Genomic DNA, 20,662 nt, shown 5'->3' with positions numbered 1-20,662 from the left:
CAACAATCAGATGACAGAAAGAAATAAAGGCATTCAAATTGGCAAAGAAGAAGTGAAACTCTCTTTTCACAGATGACATGATACTATATGCTGAAAACCCAAAAGACTGCACTCCAAAACTGCTAGAATTCATACAGCAATTCAGCAAAGTGGCAGGATATAAAATCAATGCACAGAAATAAGTTGCATTTCTATACACTAACAGTGAGACAGAAGAAAGAGAAATTAAGGAATTGATCCCACTTACAATTGGACCAAAACCCATAAGGGACCTAGGAGTAAACCTAACCAAAGGGGTAAAGGATCTGTACCCTAAACACTACAGAACACGTATGAAAGAAATTGAGGAAGACACAAAGAAGTGAAAAAAACATTCCAGGTACATGGATTGGAAGAATAAATATTGTTAAAATGTCTGTGCTACCCAGAGAAATCTACATATTCAATGCAATCCCTAACAAAATACCAGTGAATTTTTTCACAGAGCAGAAACAAGCAATCCTAACATTTGTATGGAACCAGAAAAGACTCCAAATAGCCAGGGGAATGTTGAAAATGAAAACCAAAGCTGGTGGCATCACAATGCTAGACTTCAAGCTATATTACAAAGCTGTAATCATCAAGACAGTATGATACTGGCACAAAAACAGACACACAGATCAATGGAACAGAATAGAGAACCCGGAAATGGACCTTAACTCCTTGGTAAACTAAATCTTCGACAAGGGAAGAAAGAATACCCAATGGAAAAATACAGTTTCTTCAATAAATGGTGTTGGGAAAATTGGACAGCCACACGTTGAAGAATGTAACCGGACCATTTTCTTACATCATACACTAAAATAAAGTCAAAATGAATGAAAGACTTAAATGTGAGGCAGGAATCCAACAAAATCCTAGAGGAGAATACAGGCAGCAACCTCTTCGACCTCAGCTGCAGCGACTTCTTGCTAGACACATCTCCAAGGCAAGGGAAACAAAAGCAAAAATGAACTATTGGGACTTTGCCAGATAAAAACCTTCTGCACAGCAAAGGAAACAGTCAGCAAAACTAAAAGGCAACATATGGAATGGGAAAAGATATTTGCAAATGACATATCAGGTAAAGGGCTAGTATCCAAGTTCTATGATGAACTTACCAAACTCAACACCCAAAAGCAAAGGGTCCAGTCAAGAAATGGGCAGAAGACATGAACAGACATTTCTCCAAATAAGATATACAGATGGCCAACAGACACATGAAAGAATACTAGATCCCTTAGCATCAGGGAAGTACAAATCAAAACCACAAAGAGACACACCACCTTACACCAGTTAGAATGGCTACAATTAACAAGACAGGAAACACCAGATGTTGGCGAGGATGCAGAGAAAGAGGAACCCTCTTACACTGTTGGTGGGATTGCAAACTGGTACAGCCATTCTGGAAAACGTGTGGAGTTTCCTGAAGAAGTTAAAAATAGAGCTATCCTACAATCCAGCAATTGCACTACTTCGTATTTACCCAAAGATACACATGTAGTGATCCAAAGGAGCACCTGCACCCCAATGTTCATAGTACCAATGTTCACAGTAGCCAAACTGTGGAGAGCTGAGATGTCCATCGACAGATAAATGGATAAAGAAGATATGGTGTATATATACAATAGAATATTACTCAGCCATCAGAAAAGATGAATACTTACTGTTTACATCAATGTGGACTGAACTGGAGGGTATTATGCTGAGTTAAACAGGTCAAACAAATACAATTATCGTACCGTTTCACTCATATGTGGAATGTAAGAAAGAGTGCAGAGGATGGGAAGTCATCAGAGAGGGAAAAACCCATGAGAGACTTTTAACTATAGGCAACAACAAACAGGGCTGCTGGAGGGGAGATGGGGGGTTGGGGTAATTGGGAGATGGGCATTAAGGAGGGCGCATGATGTGATGAGCACTAGGTGTTAATATGCTAATAATAAATAATTAAACATTATGTCTGAAACTAATGATGTACTATGTGTTGGCTAACTCAATTTTTTTTTTTAAGATTTTATTTATTTGAGAGAGAGAGAATGAGAGAGCACAAGATGAGGGAGGGTCAGAGGGAGAAGCAAACTCAGAACCCGATGTGGAACTCAGTCCTGAAGTCCCAGGATCATGACCTGAACCAAAAGGCAGTTGTTTAATCAGCTGAGCCACCCAGGCACCCTGGCTAATTCAACTTAAAAAAAAAAATAAATAAATAAAAGAAACCTCTATGAAGTGACAGATAAGAGAGAAAGAAATAATTGTACTTCTGTATTTATTATTTTTTAAGCCAGAGTTAAACAATTAACAAGTTACAACATTAATTAGGTTAGGAAATGTGATGATTAATTGGGTACTGTTAACATCCTTATGCCAGCTCCTGTCCTTAGCCGTTGTGTGACTGACCTACCTCAACCCAGGAATGAATTAGTTGCCCTGAAGTTGACTAGATACCAGTCTAGGTTGCATTGAAGCCCCAGGTCCAGTATTCTGTTCCCCAGAGATTGAGAGATAATAGTATTATATAATCCAGGTAGAAGTTTCTTTTCTACACGAGGTGCATGTTGCAGTACACTTTTAAATGCTAAATCAAATTACAAAATCAGACTCAAATCCTTTCTTTTTTCATTTGGGGGTGGTGTTGGTGCTTAGCTAAGGCATACATTTTTTTAAGGCATTTATTTTTAAAAATTATTAAAAATGACTTTTACAATTACAGTCTTTAGTCTAAAAGACTTAATTGGAATTTAGCAAGTTAAATATTTAAGTTCCTTTCTATTTCTAAAGAGTATTTTCACTTTTCAAAATTGATTTTTTATAAATATATTATGTAGTCATGTTAACTTGTTTCTTTTAAAAATATTGCTTTGTAGCTTTTTAAAAACAACCTTTTTAAAGCTTTTTCCTGTTTGGTGCTTTTTAAAAATTTAATGTGATTTGTTTGATTTATTTTGTATATGACGTAGTTTGCATTTTAAGTTTGTATTCTTTACTGTGTTATATATTTATTATAAATTTCACCTTACCCTTTAGAACTTTTGATTTTATTAAAAGTCTAAAGGCTTATTCATAATGTTCATAAATTGGTTAAGACCTGTAATCTCCAAATTGTTGCTTACACCAGTGGTTTCATCTCTTTTATCATAAATCTCTGATTAGGCCAAAATATGATTTGTGTTACCAAGTCTACTTTCTTTACTTCCTGCAGAAAATGCTGGGTGAGGCCTCGAGCAAATTGTAGGTAGTCAAAAACATCAGAAACTGGATAATTGGACACTTAAAGTATTATTTTTAATTAAAACATAATATATGCACCAAATTGTTCCTTTTATGTCATTTCAGAGTACAGTTGCTTTGGTACTTCTCTTATTAAGTACATTATAAATGATTTAAATTGTTCCCTTGATTTGTGATCTTATATTGATGTTTATGTCCATGATAACAGACTAAAATAAGTTACCACATTTAGAATTATCATTGCCTTGACAGTGTAATAGAGAACGAGACTTCTCTTTTTGTTTTTCAGATTTTCTTTTTTTTTTTTCAAGTGTGGATTTATACTTCGTAAAATATGGTTAACTTTAATGTTGGAATGTTTATGAGCATGACAAATTATGGTTTCTATTAAAACTCTTTCTATATGTCAAGGGGCCTAGTTTTGTTTTCCAGCATCAATCACCATTGCAAACGTTATAATTTTATAATAGAGACGAAAATGTAGAAACTCTGGGTGTTCTACTTATATTTCTTCAACCAAAATGTTTTGATTTTCAGTTTAAGATGTATCTCTAAGTAGAATAACTTATTTAAAAAAGAAATATGGGGCACCTGGGTGGCTCTGTCAATTAGGCAGCCGACTCTTGGTTTCCACTCAGTGTATGTTCTCAGGGTCCTGGGATCGAGCCCCATGTTGGGCTCCACACTCAGCAGGGAGTCTGCTTGAGGATTCTCTCTCTCCCTCTCCTTCTTGCCCTTTCTCTCTCTCTAAAATAAATTAAGACATCTTTAAAATAAATAAACAATAAAAAAAAATACACCAGGCATACCTTATCCTAAACAGTATTCTAGAAATGCTTCTTAATATTAGAAGGTTTTTTGGGACGCCTGGGTGGCTCAGTGTGTTAAGCCTCTGCCTTCAGCTCAGGTCATGATCTCAGGGTCCGGGGATCAAGTCCCGCATTGGGCTTTCTGCTCAGCAGGGAGCCTGCTTCCCCCCCCCCCCCCGCCTGCTTCTCTGCTTACTTGTGATCTCTCTCTGTCCATGAATAAATAAAAATCCAAAAAAAGAAGGTTTTTTTTAAATAAAAGAGTTATTTTTAAAGGGAAATATAATTAAGGAGAGATATACTTGTAAAATCATATTGTAAACTTCTCAGACCTATCCTTCCTAATTGTTTTATTAGACTATTTTATCAATTAAAATAACTTGACAATTGATTAGGGCTTAGAAATTTCTTTCAAGGATTTGTTTTAATGACACTTAACATATATTATGAAAACATGAAAATATTTTTAGTAGAATGTAACATTGAAAAAATAAAAATGCAGCAAGATGGGGATAATCTGAAATTTTCTTTCTGAGAGAAATTTTGCAAAATTTTAAAAATCCTTAAGTCCCTTTTTCCCTTATTCTCTCCCTTCCTCCCTTCCTTCTTTCCTTCTTTTCCACCTAGTATTGCCACTTAGGAATCTATCCTAAGGAACTTTCAGAGAAACATAGAAAGATTTAGGTACAAGTTTATATTAGTATTCTTTGTGAAAGTGAAAAAGAATAAAGAATAAGTATCTATCTAGTAATAGGGGATTAAACTATTATACATCATATGATGAAAAAATGCCACCAATAACATCATTACATTAAAAATTCTGAAGATGAGGGAAAATATTCACCAGATAATAATGCTATATTAAAATGGCAGAATACCATTGTATGTATACATCTCTAGAAACAGGATTGAAGGATAATACATCAAAATGTTTATATCTGATAAGTTATGGGTAGTTTAAATTTCTTTTTTTGTTCTTCTGAATCTCTTTACCTTTCCACAGTAAACATGTATGGTCTTCATAGTTGAAAAATGTAACTTCTTCCTTTAGATAAGCCAAAGGAATTTAGTATCTTAAATGTTATTTTCTCATTTTGCTTAAAAATTCTTAAGCTAAAAAACCAAACTCAATATCCTCATGTTTTTAATATATGTAAATGTGAATAAATATTTGGTGTAAATTATGGATACGTATACATAATTATGGATACGTATACATAAGGCATCTGTATGTGTATATAAATATGGCTTGTTTAATTTAAGTTGTTTACAGTAAATTCTGATTAAAGCAATCAGTTTTGACTGAAAAGCACAATCAAAGGCACAAAGTATTATATGGCTAGGTTGCAGATGGTTGTTCTTTTTCCAGAGGTTCTGTTCTAAAACTTGCATGTTGATATTCCTGAATGCCCAATTTAAAAGAATTTTCTACTTTGTTCTAAGCATTACTATAAAAAGTAAATTTTAGTATACTTATGGCACTGATAAAAATATTTGAATACATAAGTTACCTTTTAATTATGAAGTATTCTAAGATATTTTGTTAAAACCAGTAAGAATTTTCCAGGAGTAAAGCAAATGTGAGTCTTAAAATGGTAATAGTAGTTCTTCTATGGTTAGAGGTCGTATCATTGCACTAATATAGACTTGATTGTAGGATTACTGTTCCAAATATATGTCCTAGGAAGAAGTTCTTCCAAATCTTAACCAATAAGAAATTATTGATTACCTTCCAATACAGGAAAAAGAAAAAAAAAATTAACTGGAAATGAGTTTGTTAGAGCCTACAATAAGCCAGTTTTAGCTACTAGATTCAATTTTAGGTTAAAAAAAAGGCAATGATAAGTGATTGGTCAGGAATTTATTTTGAAACAAATTTTGAGAACATGACTGAGGCAGGATACAGAAACCTTTAGACTTATGTCTTATAGGAAAACCTGAGAACCTCTGGCACAGCTGAGATGCTTTCTATTCATCTGTTTTTCCCATAGTGCTTAGTTTAGCATTGTGCTGTATATTAGGAGTATCTGTGTGCACAATGGAGTCTGATCTAAAGATACCAAGTCTAGACCATTAGATGGCTGATCAACAAAGAATCACAGTAGAGGGACTGAAAAAACCCATGTCCTAGCAACTCACTTGCCCAGATCTAGGGAATCTCCTTGTGTGCCCTTCTCTGAGGCTCCCTTTAAACTAATCTCTCTCCCTCCCTCTCTTTTTAAAAATACCTCTGCATTTGAAATCTCTCATTTCTCCCTTTGCTGTTCTCTTCCTAGTCTAACATTCCTCTTTCTGTAAGTAAATACAACTTAAATATTTATATTTATGTAACAAAATATAAAAAGCAGCTAGATTAAATTCTTCTTGAAATAGGAGGAAAAAAATCCTTAATTGTGTTTTCTTTTGACTTGCTTGTGATTTCTTTATTTATGTGACAGCATCCTCATTTTTCTACTTCCTAAATAGATAATAATTGGGCATTAAAGTGATGATTGTGATGCATTTTAATATTCTAATTCATCAAAAAAATTCCTATTTAAAAAATTTTAGTATTGCTTAGGTAGTAACAGTATTTTACAAGCTACAACAGGTCTCTGGTTACTTCAGTTAATTAGAAAAGTAATTGAATACCTCATGCTTTGTACAGTCTAAAAAGTTACAGTTTCATTTAATTTTAAAAAAGTAAGAAATTTTTATATGTTTTAAATTGTTTTCTGGAATCTTCCTGGGTTACTGAAGCAAAACAAAATGTTGAAAGTGTTGAAAAATCTTATATTTAAACATACAAGGTATTTTTCTTAGGTTTTTCTAGATTCATAATGAATATATAGGATTTTTTGTGTTAGAAAAAGATTTATTTATGTATTGTCATAAGCGAATGTATTTAAATTCTCAAGGATGGATTGGAGGAAGAGATAGTTCCAGTTCAAATAATTTTCATTTTAATTTGATACAGTATAAATTAGTGATTTGCAAACAACTGTCTTCTCTTATTTACCCTCCCTCAGGCAAACTTTTAAATGTGAATCAAAAGGAAAAAAATACTATAAGTAAATATTCTCTCATAAATGCTTGCTGGTAATTTTCCTGTTTCCTGTGTTTCTTTTGTTGTTGTTTTCTTTTTTTAAGGGAGGGGAGGAGCAGAGGGAAAGGCAGAAAGACAGTCTCAAGTCCCAAAGGTAGAACTTGATCTCACAACCCTAAGATCATGACTTGAGTTGAAATAAAAAGATGTTTGATTGAGCCACCCAGACGCCCCTAACCTGTGTACTTCTAGACATAGGACTCTGTTAAGAGCAACTTTTCCCTCAAACAATGAGAAATATTTAAGAAAGGGGAAAATGTGAGGAAGTCTGGTTGTTATTTTTTGCCACTGTTATGGATAAACACTTACACTTTGGGAAGATAGAACAGTTACCGTTCTGTTAAGGATTTTCTTGTTCATGTTCATGAGGGATATTGGTGTTTCATTTTTTCTTGTCATTTCATGGTTGGGTTTTTATTTTTAGGATTATTCTGGCCTCATAAAACAAGTTGGGAAGTATTTCTTTATCTTCTATTTTTTGAAAGAGTTTGTGCATTTATGTTAAGATTAGTGGTTTTTTTTTTTAAGAATTTGATAAATTTCAGCAATGAAGCCATCTGGGCCTGGAGGCTCTTTATGTGTTTATGTTATGCAAAAGTATTTGATGACAAATTCAATTTTATTAATGGATAGAGATATTCAGTTTTTTTCTTTTATTTCACATCAGTTTTGGTAAATTGTATTTTTCAAAATATGTACATTTCATCAAAGTTGTTGAATTTGTTGACATAAAGTTCTTCAGAACACTCTGGTTCCTGTTGATCTGTAGTGATGTCCCCTCCTTCATTCCTGGTATTAGTAATTTGAGTTTTCACTCTCTTTCTTGATCATGTACCTAGAGGTTTTTTAGTTTTGTTGATCTTTTCAAAGAACCACCTTTTGCCTTTGCCTATTTCTTTTATTGTTTTTCTATTAGTTAATTCCAGCTCTTTTCTTTTGTTATTGCCTTCTTTTTATTTACTTAACTCTTGATTTAACTTGCTCTTTTTTTCATACCTTCTTAAGATAGAACCATAGGCCGTTTATCTTAGATCTTTCTACTTTTTAATGTAAGTAGTTCAAACTTCCCTTCAAGCATTCATTAAGCTGCATATCATAAATTTTGATATGTTGTATTTTCACTCATATTCAGTTTGAAGTATTTTCTAATTTCCCTTTTTGATTTCTTCTTTGGCCCCTGTATTTAGAAGATGTTATTTAATTTTCCAAATTTTTTTCTAGGTATCTTATTGTTATTGATTCCATTTTGGTCAGAGAACATATTCTTTATTATTTTAATCAAAAATTTATTGATATGTTTTATGGGTCAGCTTATGGTCTATCTTGATAAATGTACCATCTCCACTTGAAAAGAATATTTATTCTATAGATGTTGGGTATCATTTAAGTATTAATTAGATCAGGATGATTGGTAGTATTGTTCAAATAAACTATCTTACTGGTATTTTTGCCTAGTTTCCTGTCAATTGCTGAGAAAGAGGCTTTTATATCTCTAAGTATGATTGTAGAATTGTTTATTTTGCCCTTTAATTCTGTCAGATTTTGCATCATGCATTTTGAAGCTGTGTTACTGGCATAATCAAATTGTTATGCTTTTTGATGAATTAATTCTTTTTATGATTCTGAAATGTTCCTGGTTCTGGCCATATTCTTTAAGTCTACTTTATATGATAATATAGCTACTCCAGCTTTTATAAGCTTAGTGTTTATATAGTGTATCTTTTACCATCCATTTATTTTCAACCTATCAAAGTATAATTCTTGTGGATATCTTACAGTTGGGTCTTGCTATTTTATCTGTTTTGGCAATCTCTGCTTTTTTTTTTGGAGTGTTTAGTCCATTAACATTGAATGTAATTATTGTTGTGGTAGGTTATAGGTTTGCTATTTTACTATTTGCTGTTTGTCTCCCTGTTCACATTTCCTGCATTGTTTTGCCTTAACTTAATATTTTTAAAAAATTCTCTTCAGGGGCACCTGGGTGGCTCAGTGGGTTAAGCCTCTGCCTTCGGCTCAGGTCATGATCCCAGGGTCCTGGGATCAAGCCCCACATCGGCTCTCTGCTCAGCAGGGAGCCTGCTTCCTCCTCTCTCTCTGCCTGCCTCTGCCTACTTGTGGTCTCTGTCTGTCAAATAAATAAATAAAATCTTTTAAAAAAGATTCTCTTCAAATTATTTACTAGCTTTTTAATTAACCTCGTTGCATTTTGTCTGTATTTGTGATCACTCCAGGCATTACAAATATGCATTCTTACTTCTTCATAGACTATTTAGAGCTAATATTGTATCATGTAATAGACATTGTAGAAATATTACAACCAAATTACCAAATTGGTCCATTTATAACCTTCTTCATCCTTTATGGTTTGGTGTTATATGAATTACATCTACATATGTTATAAACTCCATAAGACAGAGTTATAATTTTATTCTTTTTAGATGGGGCTAACTAATTTAAATTACTAGGGATGGGGCGCCTGGGTGGCTCAGTGTGTTAAAGCCTCTGCCTTGGGCTCAGGTCATGATCTCAGGGTCCTGGGATCGAGCCTCGCATCAGGCTCTCTGCTCCGTGGAGAGCCTGCTTTCTCCTCTCTCTGCCTGCCTCTCTGCCTACTTGTGATCTCTGTCTGTCAAATAAATAAATAAATAACCTTTAAATTACTAGGGAAAAGTAGTTTTTTATATTTACCCAATATTTACCATTTCTGATACTCTTCATTCTTTCCTGAAGATTCTTCTGCCCAACTGGTATTCCTGTTCAGTCTAAAGAACTTGTTTTCACGTTTTTCTATATTGTAGGTTGGCTGGCAACATATTCTTATAGTTTTAGTTTATCTCAGATACAGTTTGCCTTCATTTTTGAAGGATATAATCTTTCTGGATATAGAATACTGGACAGCTTTATTTTTTTCTTCTTGAAGTATATAGAAATCATTGTTTTGCTTTATTTAATGTGTCATTTTTTGTGTGACTGTTTTCAAGATTCCTTTTTCTTTATCACTGATTTTCTTCATTGTTGCTCTACCAGAGGTTCCCTGAACTTTCTTGACTCTTGAAATTTTGTCTTCCACCAAATTTGGGAAATTATTAGGCATAATTTATTTAAATATTTTTTGGTTCTGTTCTGTCTTTTCCCTTTTGGAACTCTAGTTATATGTGTATTGACTTTTTGGTATTTAGCCACAAGTCTCTGAGACTGATTTATTATTTCTCAATACTTTTATTTTCCGTTCTTCAGATTGGGTTATTTTTATTGATCTATCATGTTCATTCTTTGTTTTGTAATCTCCATTTTGCTTTCAAGCCTATCCAATTAATTTAAAAATTTCAGTTAATATATTTTTCATTCTAGGGCTTGAGTTTGGTTCCTCTTTATAGTTTCTATTTGACTATATTTTCATTTATATCTTTGAATATAATTTTGATTGCTGCTTTAAAGCCCCTGTCTGCTACTTGTAACATTTGAATCAGTTCAGAATTGATCTTTGTCTATTGTATTTTCTCCTGAAAATGGGTCATGTTTTCCTGTTTTTGGTTTGTGCAATAATTTTGGATTATATCTTAATATAATTCTGCAATTACCATGTTGTGGATACTCTGGGTTGTGTTATTCTTCTAAAAAATACAAGTTGGTTTTTTTTTTTTTTTTTTTTTACTGTTTTAGGCAGTTGATGGTTAGGCTCAAACTGCAAACTCTGTGTTTTTGTTTGTAGCTCAGATCTTTGGTTATTTTACTCTTACCTAACCTTTTTTATTTCCTCTGCAAATGTGCAGTTCACAGGTAACACATATATTAGAATTGACGGTATATACAGATTTAGGGCTCCTTCCTGACTCTATCCTTTCCAGGACTCCCCTTTCACTTTCCAGGCGTTTTGGTTATGTTGCACTCTGTCCACTGCTTCTTCAGGCCTGAAAGACTGAAGATTTTTTGTTTGACTTTTAGTTGCCTTACATATTGTGGGTTGAGGTCTGCCCTCAGGCCAAAAGCTACTATAAGCAGGTAATTCACTTAGTTCTATTCCTTTTTCTAAGTGTTAATTTCTTTCCAGAATCAATCTGGTTTTGGTCATTTTCTAGCACGTTTAAGTAGTTATTATATGTTTGTGTGTAGTTATTTATGTAGAAGAATTGGTATTGTAGGAGGTTACTAAGCCAGTAGTAGAAGTAGAACTAGATTTTTTTAAGCTAAAATAATTGGAAAATATGGTATGGTGAAGTACAATCTTAATGGGTTTTTTTTTTTTTTTGAGATATTCAGAAAAAGAAGAAAGCATGATGTATATCACACACAACACCTACACACACACACAAACTGAAAGAACTAGTTTTTCTAATTCCAAAGTCTTCTTAATGAAACATTAGATTAGAATGTATTTCTGATATAAGGACAAATAGTTTAGCATATGTCAAAAGAAAATTTTGTATAGATTTTTAAAACCTATAGATGCTTGTTTCCAAGATGGAGTTCTGTTGTATATTGTACATCCAAAGTTTTTCACTTCTTTTTTTTTTTTTTTAAAAGATTTATTTATTTATTTATTTGACAGAGAGAGAGAGAGAGAGGGAGAGATCACAAGTAGGCAGAGAGGCAGGCAGAGAGAGAGAGGAAGGGAAGCAGGCTCCCCGCTGAGCAGAGAGCCCGATGCGGGACTCGATCCCAGGACCCTGAGATCATGACCTGAGCTGAAGGCAGCGGCTTAACCCACTGAGCCACCCAGGCGCCCCCAAAGTTTTTCACTTCTGACATATATAGTTTTGATTCAGTTAAGAAGGTAACTTGCAGTGTCAGAGTCCTCAAAACGTCAATTTATGATTTTAAAAATTTTTGGTGGATAATTTCCAGTATGATTTCCACTTTCTAGGAAATGTTTCTTTCATGTTTCCTTTTGCTACTGAATAGGCTCTTTGTGAAGCAGGAGGCAGAACCTCTGCTTTGGTTTTACTTTAATCTCTGTGCCAATGGTTTTCCACCTTGCTCTATCTCCTTTATATTTCTTTCTCTTTCTCAGTCTTTAAAAAAATTTATCTTTTCATTACTTTTAATTTTTTAACCCTTACAGGTAATAGGAAGGGAAGTTTAGGAATATCGATTATATTATTTTGTTGTTTTCTCTTTGCTGCACCTTATGCATTTGCCTACCTCTTATCCTTTCTTCTTAGGACTTGTAAATATTTTCAGTATTTTGCTCAATATGAATATGTAGGGAATTTGAAGAAGTAAAAGCAAGGACTCTGTATATTCTCATTCTATTGGGAAGGTCCTGCTTGTTGAATTTTTAGGTATTTCAAGATGTTCCAGTCAACTGACAAGGACTTCTCCTCACAGTGTCAGAACTGTAGTGATGATGAGAGTAATGCAACTAGCAAATAGTTCTGGTATGTAACCACTTTTGCATGTTTACTTCAGCAGAAATCTCTTTGGAGTACAGTGGTATCCTATATTCCTTGTTAACATTTGGAAAACCATTTGCATGCTTTCAAAATCGATTTTGAGGTAATGGTGTTAGTCAATAAATAGAGAATATTTTAATCAGATGTGAAATTTTGCAAAGATTAGTATATCTTCTTTTCATAACTCATTTAAATAAAGGGAAAACAAAATGTAAACTTGCATTCTTAGAACTTTCTGAATAATATGATAATTGATTAAACTCAAGGTTTTAGTGTACTTCTTATTGTAAAACCATTATGGTACTCTATGTGTATTAAGTAAAATACCATTCATAATATGGACAGTACTTCTTTTTTTATATAGTTTATCAGTGAAGACTTACTTGCTTTTTACTTTTCTAAAACTAAATTCTTTAGTTCTTATGTTGTTGTAGATTATAAATAAATATTTTAGAAAATATTTATCCAGTTTGTAATGTATTTCTTTAGACAGTATGGTTATACTAAATCTTTAGAACAGGGTGATCTGTGGTGTAGGTTCTTCTCCATAGACTGTCAGTTAATTCTTTTGGACTGGATGAGGATAAAGAAAGTATGTTCTCTGCCATTTTACCATAGCTTGCTCTTGTACTTATACAAATGGTGAGAGGGTTATTGTTATGAGATTGGATACATTGCTTCTTTATAATGTTAATTTTTAGATTTAGTGATGGTACTTAAAGATACTTTGATTTATACTTGGGAAGAGTTTGTTTATTATGCTATATATTATACATTGTTTATTGTTACTTATGATTTTGAATAACACCCTACTTTTTTGGGTCATTTTATTGTGTAGAATATTCTGCATTATCCAATAGTATATAGATTTCAAAACTCAAAATATTCAGTACATTATCAAGGGAGATTAAGGAACAGAACACAATCCAGTGAAGTCATTGTTGTAATATATTGCTTTGAAAATGTTATTTTCTGTTTTTTAAAGGATATCTAGATTTATTTGAATATTCTTTTTTCTGCTATCAATGTTTGTTTGTATATATAACACCTAAGTCATCTATCACTGTATCTTAAAGAAGGATAGCTATATTTCAGAGGACTTTTTTTGTAATTAATGTAAACAGGCTTATTATATAGATGCAAGGACTTCACACAAAAATGAAAAATTAATGATTACCCAGGGTCATAGTTTCCATGGTAGACCTGTAACTAAAGTTCAGTTTTGTTTTTCTAGCCTTGTAATTTAATCCATACCAAGTATTATTTTCTGTGTGGATAACTTTGGTCCATTAACATACAAAAATTTGTAAATAAACTTTGATATTCTTTTACAGTATAAATCTGCTGGTATTTTTTTTGGTAATAAAAAAGAAATCATGCTATAGTAACTAATTCTTGATCTAAACCCTATCTTTCCCCTTTAGAAAAGTTGGAAGCTGCACCACCCACCCCAGGACAGCTGAGATATGGTAATAGTTCTATAATTGTCAAATATTTGTACATCTGTCTTTTAGACATAAAAAAGGTATCATTTCTATTAATATAGAAGAGTGAGTAAATTTAATTTTTCCAGGTAGAGTGGGTTATCTTATTTATCATGCTGAAACAAAAAGTTTATAACATATTACAATATTATGGAATTTCTAATATTGTTAATAGTATCTAACATTGTTAAACTGTTGTCACCATCTAGAACTAAAAGTATACTTATGGTTAGGTTTTCTTAATTCCCAGAAAAAATAATATATTTACTTTAGTTTGGATTTAAGTTGGGTAATTTCATAACTAGAAAGTCTGAGCTAGGTAGAACTGTTCTCTGGTGGAGAAAATACTTACAGCTTGCTATTTGTGATGATGAAGAAAGTTAAGTTCATTTAAGACCATCACGAAGAAGAAGCTTATAATGGTGCTGGTGTACTTTCTTTACTCTGTTAAGATGGGAATAAATAGGCAAGGCTAACAGGGGCATAATGTAAAACAGTGTGGGGTCTTATTATAAAGACAACAAAAGCAGAGAGTATTTTAACAGTACAGTGAATTCAAGTGATTTTCTGTTAGAGAGTAGTATTTCCCAAAGGAAATTGAAGAAATCACAAATTAATAGGAGATCATTAGATACTGGAGAGCAAATTTACAAGATTTTTAAAAACTTAATTAACTACCCAGTTCTTTTTTCTCCAAGAGGTAGAGTATAATTTATATTAGAAATAATAACTTTTCCCAAGTACATTTAAGAATTCTTTAAGACTTTTCTTCTCCTGGTAGCTTTTCCTGATCCTACTAGCCTAGGTTCATGCAAATTCATGTTCATAACAATGGATAGTGCTATTATCAGTTTTTTGGTTCTATTGATCAAAGTTAACTGTTCATATGGTATGTTATCATACCCAAACTTCTTGAGGGTTGGTAACCAAGTCTTACATATTTTTATAACTAATGCCAGATGGAATGTCCGGTATATGTTTATTTAACAATTTGAAAATTGCATTTTTTCCTTTGTGTTGATAATAAATTTTTTACTTATAGGACACATTTATTTAGGTCTAAGCATAAACGCATGATATATTTTATTCTTTAAAGTTGCTTATTATAAAAGTTTGAATGTCTAATAGTTAAGCAACTAGACTTGGACAAAATCAAAGAACTCAGACTAGACTCTTTATTTTTTTTAAGATTTTATTTGTTTATTTATTTGACAGAGAGAGAGAGATCACAAGTAGACAAGAGAGGCAGGCAGAGAGAGCGAGAAGCAGGCTCCCCACTGAGCAGAGAGCCCTATGAGGGGCTCAATCCCAGGACCCCAAGACCAAGACCTGAGCTGAAGGCAGAGGCTTTACCCACTGAGCCGCCCAGGTGCCCCAAGACTAGACTCTTTAATTGAAAAATCCCATTTCATTAATCGGCTATTTGATTTTTACCATCTTTAATAGCTTTTAAAATAATACCTTTTAAAAATAATTTTCTTTATAATTAAAAAGATGCTACTTTTTATCTTGAACATTCTTATTTGATAAGAAGAAGAAATCTGAAATGACCTAGAATACATATACCCTTTTCCTGTGACCTTCGTCTTCGGTAGTGGTTTTGGGTAGAGTGTTTTTTTGTTTTGTTTTGTTAACTGCTTATTAGCCTTTCCTGGGTTGGCCCAGAACTTGCTAGAGTAATGTCAAGCTTTAATAACTTCTGGATTATATTTTAATTAACACTTGGACTTAACTGCATTAAAAAGAAAAAATTCTAAAGTCACTGAACACACACAACCAATTCACTTAAGGAAGTATTTGCTGGATATGTTATAAAACTCACAAGTTTGATATTTATCTAAAAAAGTCATCAGTTGAATTGATGTTGGCTATGTCTTGGCAATTTTATAGATGAATCAGAATAAAGTCTTTTAACTCTCCCAGCTTTTAATCTGTTTCACAGTCTGCCTTCAATTCTCTTAATATGGAATTCTCTTCCTTTCCAGGTTAGTGGTCCTCAACTTAATTAACTAATGTTCATTAAGTGTCTGCAATGCACTATGCATTCTGCAATGTGCTGAAGATGCAAATATGAAAAGAGTGAGGCTGAATGTTTAAGAAATATGTAGATACTAGTTCTTCCTTGTTACACTTCTATTATGTCAGCTCATTCAGATTCTGTATTAGATAGATCAGATTTTTCTTATCTATCTTATCTTATCTGTTAGGAGAAGGCCAAATTACATTTTGATTTAAATCAAATAGTTTGTGAAAGCTTTCAGGGATACCAATATTGTGAGGGGGGAAAAGACTGCATATAGATGGTGAATATAGATGAGATGATCAAATTTTTCTCACATTTGTTCAAAAATTGTTTAGTGAGTAAAATTGACCATTTAGCTTCCCTGAAATTTGATTCAAGGTATTTTTTATTATTTCTAACATGGATATTAATTTTATGATATCAGTTTTTAGGTATAAGAAACAGATTGATATCAATAGCAATTAAACAGGTAAAACATGGTACTTGTAATATGTATTTACTTATTTGTTCTGCTGTTAACTGTAGTTCTTTGTACCTGTAGCTAGTAAGAAAACAACCCAGAAATCTTAACATAGTTATTTTTACATGTTACGTATTTTTTAATTTTGTTTTGTTTCCCTAGTGTAGCTTTTAGGAAGTAATTAAGCTTATAGCAGGAGTAGAATCTTTTGGCTATGGGGAATTAAAAGCAAATTTCAAAGGTTGTCAAATCTGTTTAGGAGACTTTAATCATATGGTCTGTGTTCTCATTTAAAATTATAGAAATCCTAAAATATATTTTCTGTTTTTGATGTTTTTCAGTATTCATCCACAATGCGATACCTTTCATAGGGTTTGGCTTTTTGGATAATGCAATAATGATTGTTGCAGTAAGTTCTTTCTTTTACCCTTCTATTTTGAGTTAATAAAGCAATTAGTGTAGTCGAAATTTTCCTAATAATTTATATATCCTGGCTATAAGATTTTAATTAACATCATAATGAACAAGGCTACTTTTTACTATATTTCATGTTAATAAGACTATCGTTCAGTTTTAAGGCATTACATGTATTAATCATTAAGACTTGGCAAACCATTGACCATAATAAACACATAGTTATTAGGTCAATATTATTCTGTTCTAGTTTAAACATTCTTATTCAAGGAAAAAGTATATAAAATTTTCTGACGTTCTTTAATTTTATTGACAGTTCTCATCACATATATGTTATTTGGTTAGTTCCTTGTTTAGTTTTCCCATGGAGAATTGTCTTAAAGGGTGTCTTTGTTCCATTGTGGTGTTAAAAAAGTTCCCCTTCTCTGTGGTTATTTTAATGTAATCGTGTCCCTTAAGAGTGTTTAGTCCCTGAGAAGGCTTCTTTACCTTTCCTACCACTGAGTGATACATTTTGTTAATGAATACCAATATTGGTCCAATTTCGAAAGTCAGAGATGAATCTGTGGATTAAAATGCAAGTCTTCTAAAACTGCCCAGTGGTCTGTCCACTCTCTTCATTGACTCTAACTTGAAAAAAAATGATGTAAATGGTAGTTGTTGTGCAGGAGACTGCTTAAAAAAAAAAAAAATGATTTGGGGATCATTGTGAGAAAAATACATATGAGAGCAAGGGGGTTTTTTTGGTTTTCTTTAGGTCTTGGAGGTCATATGTACTACAGATGGATGTAAATAGAACATTCGATTTCAAAACAAAATTATACTAAAAGTAAAATTTACATTGTGTAGATTATAAAATTTCTTTTTTTAAAAAATTTTTTCAATTTATTTATTTTCAGAAAAACAGTATTCATTATTTTTTCACCACACCCAGTGCTCCATGCAATCCGTGCCCTTTATAATACCCACCACCTGGTACCCCAACCTCCCACACCCCTGCCACTTCAATCCCCTCAGATTGTTTTTCAGAGTCTATAGTCTCTGATGATTATAAAATTTCTTTAAAGAATATCTAAAATTCTTAAAAGAATATCTGAAAAGATATATATATATTTTTTTGCTATTATATAGTCTCATCTTATATCCAGATTAACAGTGCCAGGCTATCCAGAAAGTCTGGCTGCTCACCTGTGTTCATATAATAGGAAGGTATCTTGCTGCCTAAATATTCACAGCAGGTACTCTAGCATGCACATAGCTTGAATGTGGAAGCACCCATTGTGTAGTTCTTTAGCAAAGCAGCCTGGCAAGAGCCTCTAAAATATAATATCAGAATGCTAGTTTTTTTGACTGATCATGACATTTTTTCTAATATATATATAAGAATTGGCCAATTTATGTATCTGTGAATATGAGAATATATCTGTGAATATTAAGCAACTTAGAACCATACCGCTTTCAATGAAATTACTAAAATTTGAGTTGGTGAGATTATTTAAATAGTTATTAAATAATAAAACATATCTAATTATAATGGAAACCCCATTATGATGGATTTATAAGCTGTAGGTAAGACTTGATGTGTTCTTAAATAGATTGGTTGAAGTTTCTCTGTGACAAGTACTTCTTTCGGTTTTACACAATTCAGTATTTCAGTTTGTCTTAATTGACAGCTGGTATCCATACTACCACCTTCATATTCATTTGTTTTTTTCCATCTCAATAAGACAGACCTTAGTCAAATACTAAAAAAACTATCCTTGCTACAAGGAAGTATTGAGGTGATATATTTTGCATAAAGAAGGGTGAATAGAGATTTTGAAGAGAGATCAGAATAGGGAAACTGGGTAACTTTATAGATCCTGCATTTCACAGTGTGTTATTATTTATTTGAAATAAATATCTGAAGTAACAGAAAATCTGCATCTAAATACAGCTATGAACAAAGTGAAACACACACACTCTAGAGTCAAATTATTGTAAAGTGGTTGACTGTTTTCTGTTACTCAGGCCTGTGTCTTATAGTATAACCAAGAGTGAACTATTTTTCCAGGTCTGAGATGGTTGACTCCGAGTTAATAACTTGGAGTTATTAACTTGTTACAAGTTATTAACTTGTTCTTGAAGTTTACATTGAAATCCAGTTGCAGGGACATAATACCAATTTTTACTTTTGAAATAAATGTTTAAACCACTGACTTCAATACCTGAATAAGAGCAGTTATGTGACAAAATTGTTATTCAGTGATAATTGCAAACCAGTTCAGGGACAGTGAAATTTCCCAAAGAGGTTTTATAATAAATAGACTGCTAAAACTAAAATACATAAGTAATACAACTCTAGAATCTATACATAGGAAAATAAGTAGTGATCATTATCTTAAGAATGTTTTTCACCTTTTAATTATTTGAAAACACTGATTTCCTCCTAACATTATGGGGCAGCTATGACTGTTTTAAGATAGTAGGTTAAGGAAATATTTGGTTCTTCTTTTCTATTATGTCATTGACATTTGATGTTTTCCTCTTCCCTGTTGTACTCTCTTGGTTGCTATCCTAGTTGTAGTCATCAAAACAAATTCCTGTGTAACTTCCTGTAATAGACTGACCTTTATTGTTGGCTGCTGTTCATACTCAGCCTTTGGTTTCATAGTTTATTATATTTTTATATTACTAGGATTGCTTTTTATGACATTTTAGTGTTTTTTTTGGATTATGTTTCTTAAAATTTAATTAGAATAGGATTTATTAGAATTCTAGAGTAATTTAATTGTACTCAGGTGATGAACCAGATGTAAATTTAAGATAACTAGTATTAGATGTACAAAATAAAACTTGATGTAACTGTGGAAAAAGTAAAGACTGGTAGTTCGTTGTCCTCAAACTGTCTTTGATTTTATTTGAAGCTTTTATGTTATTAGAAGGTCCTTCAGGTTTCTTAAATTCAACTAAATGATTAAGCACCTAAGTACTTTTTAAGCACATGTATAGCAAGCAGATTTTTGCTGGGGCACTCCTAGTGATAGTGATTCATTGCTGCTAAAGATGGTATATTTATTTTTTATATACTGTACATGTTAGGTACATCACTCCATCGTTCTATATAAGTGCTCCAGTTTTTTTTGGAGTGTTTTGTGTGAGTTTTTTTTTTTCCCCATCTATATATAAAGATACACATCTTTATTCCTTACGCATGTTTTGTTCTTCTTTTCTTGGGGATGTGGTTCCTTCACAACCTTCCTTGTGATTTTAAATACCTGGGACTTTTATGCATCAGGCTGTTCTCTCTGTATCCAGCAAGAATTTTATTTCATTTTTTTAAAGATTTTATTTATTTATTTTGAGAGAGAGAGCACACACACAAGCAGGTAGAGCAGCAGGCAGAGGGAGAGGGAGAACCAGGCTCCCCACTGAACAGAGGGCCCAACGTGGGACTCAATCCCAGGGCCCTGGAATCACGACTCCAGTTAAGGCAGCCGCTTAACTGACTGAGCCATCCAGGCACCCCAAGAATTGTGTTTTAAAGAGATGGAACCAAAAGACCTAGGTGAGAGGAAAATGAGGAAACTTAACTCAGCTTCTCTTCAGTTTTATAAATAATGGAGTAATGCAATATTTTTATATACTGGATAGGACATTCCTTTTTATCCTCCATAAGTACCATTGTGATTTTAAAATTTATTTAGAAATTTTCAAGCATCAGTATTCAGGAGGAAAATTAAGTCTACTTATGGCAGCATTGGCT

The 20,662-nt window shown here is 32.7% G+C and overlaps 1 protein-coding gene across 3 annotated transcripts in view; it reads left to right on the top strand.

Annotated features, from left to right (window-relative positions):
- TMEM65 (transmembrane protein 65) overlaps positions 1–20,662 on the top strand; it is a 64,896-nt gene that overhangs the window by 32,110 nt on the left and 12,124 nt on the right. For 2 of the 3 annotated variants that reach the window (XM_032315934.1, XM_032315933.1), the window contains 2 exons: positions 13,961–14,005; positions 16,845–16,912. In XM_032315934.1, the coding sequence (XP_032171825.1) occupies positions 13,961–14,005; positions 16,845–16,912 (113 nt within the window). Of the gene's footprint in view, positions 1–12,425; positions 12,522–13,960; positions 14,006–16,844; positions 16,913–20,662 lie in introns of all 3 variants that reach the window. The other variant, XM_032315932.1, reaches the window with a different exon arrangement.

This window comes from Mustela erminea, chromosome 16 (assembly GCF_009829155.1).
Source record: "Mustela erminea isolate mMusErm1 chromosome 16, mMusErm1.Pri, whole genome shotgun sequence".
Classification (NCBI taxonomy): domain Eukaryota; kingdom Metazoa; phylum Chordata; class Mammalia; order Carnivora; family Mustelidae; genus Mustela; species Mustela erminea.
Note: the sequence above shows the minus strand (reverse complement) of the source record. Positions and strands in the feature narration are given on the sequence as shown.